This window comes from Ctenocephalides felis, unplaced genomic scaffold, assembly GCF_003426905.1.
Source record: "Ctenocephalides felis isolate EL2017-DRISC unplaced genomic scaffold, ASM342690v1 CF-g0.4_SCAFFOLD_03571, whole genome shotgun sequence".
In the NCBI taxonomy this organism is placed as follows: domain Eukaryota; kingdom Metazoa; phylum Arthropoda; class Insecta; order Siphonaptera; family Pulicidae; genus Ctenocephalides; species Ctenocephalides felis.
The window spans coordinates 23,107,724-23,114,148 of NW_020539725.1; the positions used below are offsets into that span (position 1 = coordinate 23,107,724).

Below are 6,425 nucleotides of genomic sequence, written 5' to 3' on the forward strand. Positions count from 1 at the left end.
GCTTCAAAATAACCAAATAAATCATAATCACAAATCAATTTTTTAATCATTATTTTGTTATTTTGGAGCTGATCTTACCGCATATCAAATAACTAATATCGACGCGTATTTTAAAGAAAAGATTGTACATAAAAAAATATAATTTTTTAATAGCTTTTAAATTTATGTTTATGCAATTTATTTTGTTCAATCATCAATTTTCGAAGCATCTTCAGTTTTTCAAAGTCTCAACAAAAAAAGAGCAAAAAACTTATATAATCAGTTGCAAATTATGGCTCAAATATGCTTTAAGAAGTCATTCTTATGGCATATTCAATTTACTGGCGATAATAATAATTTACATAAAACATTTTGTAATGTTTATTAATATATCATTTAGTATTTAATATTTTTTTCAAAGAAACAATTCGTTTTTTTTTTGGATAATTACTACTCTAGGTGCTCTTACCAATTACGTAAAATAAAACAATGCGTCAACAATGTTGAAAATAAATTGAATTGCGTCTTCAAATTTAATGTAGATATTTTCATTCAACTTCATTCGAAAACCCAATAATTTATGCAAACAAGTGATAAATATTATAATCATTGTTAAGTAAGACGTATTTACTGCACATAAAATAGTACTTGTGTATAAAAATTTTAGTAATTGGGTGTTTTTCTAAGTTTATGAACGAAGATAAGACCTTTCGAAATAGTATATATAAATGCTGTCTAATTTAATACCAACCACTTTCTTTGATGTCGTGTAATTCATTGCATTACATTTTTATAGTAAAATTCTTGTAACAAAGATGAAGAGTAATTTGATTTGTTTAATTTTTGTAATAACTATTTGTGTATCTGTCACATATGGTAGAATGTTAAAATCAGATTTAAAACACATGCAAAATACTTATAAAAATATTGATAATCGCAAAACGATTATCAGTTCTCCTAGTAATTTTGCAACAAGAAATGGTTCCTCTGATCCAGAATTAAATAAAAGAGTAGCTCAATTAACAAGGTGAGAATAAATTATAATTATAAATTATATGCAATCCAAAAAAATGTGTTAGGTAATCGAAATTTTTATTACTTATGTAAGAAATGGCATTTTTGCTACGTAATTTTCAAATAGTCTCAGAAAACTATAATTCTATTAAAAACCAGAACTTAAAATTAAAATTTGCAATTGTTTAATAAATTAAAATTTGCAAATTTGAATTTACTTTTTATCTAATTTTTCTCGTATTTTACGGAAAATTTTAATTTTAATTATATGATTTTGAGTATATTTTTTTGTCTTTTCCAATTTTTGACACTGCAGAGTTTTGCCATGCCATTGAAACAATTAGTACTTCATCAAAGTTATTGACTAATATTGACAATTAGATTCTATTAAATGTATATTTCGAAAGATTCATATTATTAATACATTTAAGTTATTAATAACTTAAAAAACGTGAAAAATTTAAAATGTTGTTAGTACATATTTATATTGACAATTTAATGGATTTTAACATTCATATTTGATAGAGATCGTTAACTCTATAAAATCATCATTCATCAATCTGGACTAAAAGTCGTTAATTATTATAATAATTTTCTACTCAGAATTATTAATATATTTCCATTTGTTTCAAAGATATATTGTCCATAAAGCAAACTGGGCTGCCATTTCGACAATATCCAGAAATGAAGAAATAAAAGGATATCCCTTCAATAACATCAAAACTGTAGTAGATGGTCCACATAATAACAGCACAGGAGTACCATACTTTTATTTGCCAACAGAAGACTTTGCTACTTTGGATTTAGAAGAGGGTAAGTGAAATCTATTATATACAACTTAATATTTAGTTTTAATTTATAGGAGATTAATTATTAGCAACCGATTAGTAACAGATTGAACTGTACATGGTTGAGATAGAATAGGTGTTTGTTGAGATAGGATAAACGATGTTATTAGAAAAAAATTGGATAAAAGTCCACATAAAACAAGCAATCACTGATATGTTTTGAATCTATTCGGATTTCGAAATTAGTTCAAAATTCTTGTGAACAAAAAATTAAGAATTTAACTTAAAATCAACCGGTTTGCAAGGCATGATCGATTGTCGCAAAAAACTAGTCAATGTAAATGCTTATCAAGTTTTTTTAACTAATTTGTAATTTTTGAGATTGGTGCAACCATTTTTGATAAAACGTCTGCGAAAGGTCAAATTTTGGCTTATACGCACACCCACATACCTTTCCCAATATTGGTATCTTCAACAGATTCATTAGGACTTGATGAAAACATATACTTAATCATAGAAAATTTAAGTTTATTTATATGAAATGTAAATACATATTTGTAACAAAAGATTATAATTTTATTTTAAATTACTATGTAGATAACAGGACCACTATAGCCTTTACAACTGATGAAGACGGCTTTTGTCACAGACAAGGTTTGGACGTTGACGATGCAAGGTGCGCCCGAGTAATAATTGTTGGACAAGCACATTTTCCTGAACCCGGATCAGAAGAGTACGAATTTGCTTACAAATCCTTGATATTGAGGCACCCAAATTTGAAAAATAAACCAGGCACACACAAAGTGACTGCAATTGCACCAGATGATGTTCTTTTGGTTTACGGGTCTGAAGAGTTACGATGTTCAACCGTGCCCTTATATTTTTCATCAAAGCCAAAACATTATACGCTTCAGCAACTTCTAGGATAATGATGAGAAACTTGCATAATGTTTTAAATTAAACTCAATCAGACATAAACGTATGATGAATTTTATAAGTATCAGTTTCAAGAAATAAGCGATTGTTTATCATATTTGCCAAATTCTTATATGATCTCAAGCCCTCTTAATTAAGTAAACATTCAAAACCGGTATTAAAAATATTGAAAAACAATTGCTTATTATCCAATTAACAACCAAATGCGTAATTTGAAGTATTGTAATCAGTTCAATTTGCATAATTGTATTTTGCAGCAATTTTCACAATTGCCTTAAGACAATTAAAATTAAAATATCTTGAAATTCATATAAATATAAATAAGTATACTGTTTCATTTTAGTTGAAATACATTCAGTACACCTTTAAAATAAAAACTAGTGGGGTGTGTGGCATTGTGCCTTAAGGCAAATTGCTGGAACATCCCGTACCGTAACGAAATGTTCGAGGAATACTAAATGTTTTCAAATAGACTATTATAAATAAATACATACTGTAACATTGTCTAATATTTATAAGAATTATATAAACTGAATTTCAAAGTTGAAATTATTTGTTTAAAGTATATTATAACTTTAGTCAGAATTAAAATTAGAATCTGAATTATTTTCGATATACAAAAAAATAATTTTTTTGAAAACAAATTGAAAAAAAAATTTTGGAACAAATTTTTTTTCCAAATTATTTTGTTAAAACAAGCATATAGTTCTTTGAATCATTTAAATCGGACGCTTAGTTCTCTCAAAAACTGCCATTTTTCATATTTAGCTCTGTATCTTCGAAATGGCTGGGCCTGCCTTTGCCAAAAACTAATCATCTCTTCTCCCAATCATTACAAATATTTTTTAGGTCATTCAAATCGGATGCTCCGTTCTCTCAAATACTCGATTTCTATTATCTGCACTCTTTGCTCTTCATCTCCCTAAGTGCTGGACCTGCCTTTGCTAAAAACTAATCAGCCCATCTCCCTATCAATAGGAATCGAATGTTTTTTGAACCATTCAATTCGGTTGATCCGTGCGCCCGAAAACGTTACTGGAAAATTGTATCCATACATATATACACTCACACACATCCATTTTTTCTGAGGTATGCCAAAATGTTCAGAAACCTTCAAAACGTCGTGAAGCGCAAAAAATTTCAATTTCGATTTTTGGACGATTACAATAACTTACCCTACGGGAAGTTAATAAGTTCTTTTCCGTTTAAAAAAAATAACTAATTTCAAAAATGGTTCTGAATGATTTAAAAAATGAGAATTATATTAAATTTTTTAACTACAAGACGAATAGAAAACCAATATCAAATAATTCTAATTATAATTGTAATTTGTAATATGCTCTATATTTACATATAAAAATAAATCATAAAATAAAACTGAAACTAGATTGAAATTTTGGGTCATATAAATAATTATTTTTAATATTGTGATCGGTATATAATAAAAAAAGCTTTGAAAAATTAATTTGGATTAAAAAAGCCCTCTTATGATCAACAAATGTATTGGCTGCATTGCCGCAATAATTTGAAATATCAAGATACGTACATAAGTCAATAAAGTATATTTTAATTGTTTTCTATTAATGTTTCAAAATCCATATTAACCCTTTTCACTCGCGAATTTCAGAATTAATATGTATCCGCGGCATCCAAGTGAAAAGCTAGGAATTTAGTAAATAATTACAAATGAAAATGTGTATTATTAGGATTACATAAGATTAATTATTCGTAACATAAATAATAAATACATCATTTATGATGCACATATGCTCAGTTATCATCTAGTCTTTCATTAACGGTATAGCGTCAAGGTAATCGTGAACGTTTCAAGAGCAAAAGAAATGCACGTTAACATTTCTTCCAGATTTATTGATGTAGAGAGGTGGTAAATAAATTATATCTCAGGTTGTTTGAATTGAAAAAGCCATTCTAATGATCAGTGGTAAACAACTGGAAGGAGTCAAACTATCGAAACATTAAGAACCAACGAGTGCAGGTAAATGTAATAGACTCTACAATAGAGATGTTTAGTAGCTTATTGCTAATAAATTATAATAATAATAAAATAATTAAAAATATTGATGAATAATAAGTCAATCAATAATATTATGCAATAAATGCATACATTTTTACATAAAAATATATTTCATAATTTGTATTCAAGTGCTAACCTTTTCAGGCATTGTTGCAATAAGTTAGAATCACCACAACTAAAAAAGACACTACTGAGTTCTAATACAAAATACATAAAATTGATAGAACAACATTGGCCTTTACCACCACAACTAAAAAAGACACTACTGAGTTCTGATACAAAATACATAAAATTGATAGAACAACATTGGCCTTCCAAAAATCGACGTTAATGGGTACAAATGTCATCGCAACAGCTTTTTAAAGTCTCACTGTTGATTGCAAAAATATTGCAAAATCTCATATTCTGCAATCTCTACACTTGTTTTTTTGCAATTTTTCTGTACTCAATCACACTAAAATATTACCCTTCATTAAATTCTGCTTTCTGTTCTAATTTTCAATCAAATTTATAAAGAATACGAAAGATTTATTAAATAGTTTATTCATAATTTAACCACAGATTGAAAGAAAGCATAAAGAAATATTTTGAAGAGAAGAACATGTATATCTTACGCCGTTAGGTATATAACTTAAATATTTATTTCCGTTCTCAATAAATTATAACTTTAATATAATTTATAAATGAACATTCACAAAGCAAGCAAATTTAAAATTAATTTTACTGTAATGAGAATGGGAAAATATATTCATATATAGGATAGGGCGGGGCACAACGGTCCAATATGACTCGGAGCAATTATATTGTAAAAACCAAACCAATTATATCACAACAAATAACACATATCAAACAAACGACTATCTGACTATGTTCAAAAAAACGCCCAAGGTAATGCTGTTTTTGTGCAGTTTTTCAAAAAATTGTTATCTGGTCATTTTTACCCCATGAGTGAGGTAAAATCAAAACAGATAAGAGGTTCAATGTCATGTTCAAAGAAATTTAAAAAGAATTTTAAGAAATAATAGCCACGTTATTCAACCAATGCAAAATACCAATTTCTTGTTCTTATATAACCACTATAGTAGCTTATATGTGGGTGTAGTAAAAAAAGACCAACTGATCCATTGCCCAAAAAAGGCGCTTCTGGGCAAAGGATCTTCTCCAAACAATAAAAAATGACAAAATACCAGATCAAGGTTATATTGAATTATACATGAAATTTATATTTGGCATTAATTGAATATTGTAGCTATTATTTTGTAAAATCCCTTTCAAATTAAAAATAAAACCCTAGATGTAATTGCTAGCTATCCCATTTTATCCCACTTATAAGGTAAAAAGGACTAAGGGACAAATTTTTGAAAAAGAAACACACATATTCAACAAATGCAAAACACTAATTTTATGGGTACATTTTTACAGAAATCTCTATATACAACCTTGATCTAGTATTTCGTCAGAAATAATGATCAGCAGAGTTGTAATGACCATTTATTTAACTAAGCTCTTGTAAATTTGCTTTTTTCAATTTGATTTACTTCTTTATTTACTATTTTTTATTGTTCTGTTATTATTCAACTGAATCTTTACCTTTGCCATGGTAAAGGTTCAGTTGATCCTTTTTACCCCACCCACATTCATATTTAAAACACTAACAAACAATGATTGAGAAT

At 27.6% G+C, this 6,425-nt stretch overlaps 1 protein-coding gene across 1 annotated transcript; it reads left to right on the plus strand.

The window, feature by feature from the left end:
* Positions 1-868: 868 nt before the first annotated feature.
* LOC113386804 (protein CREG2-like) lies at positions 869-2,865 on the plus strand. The gene is made up of 3 exons (XM_026624562.1): positions 869-1,006; positions 1,628-1,806; positions 2,379-2,865. The coding sequence occupies exons 1-3, from the start codon at positions 885-887 to the stop codon at positions 2,708-2,710; spliced, it is 633 nt and encodes a 210-aa protein (XP_026480347.1). The 5' UTR covers positions 869-884; the 3' UTR covers positions 2,711-2,865.
* The last annotated feature ends 3,560 nt before the right edge of the window (positions 2,866-6,425 follow it).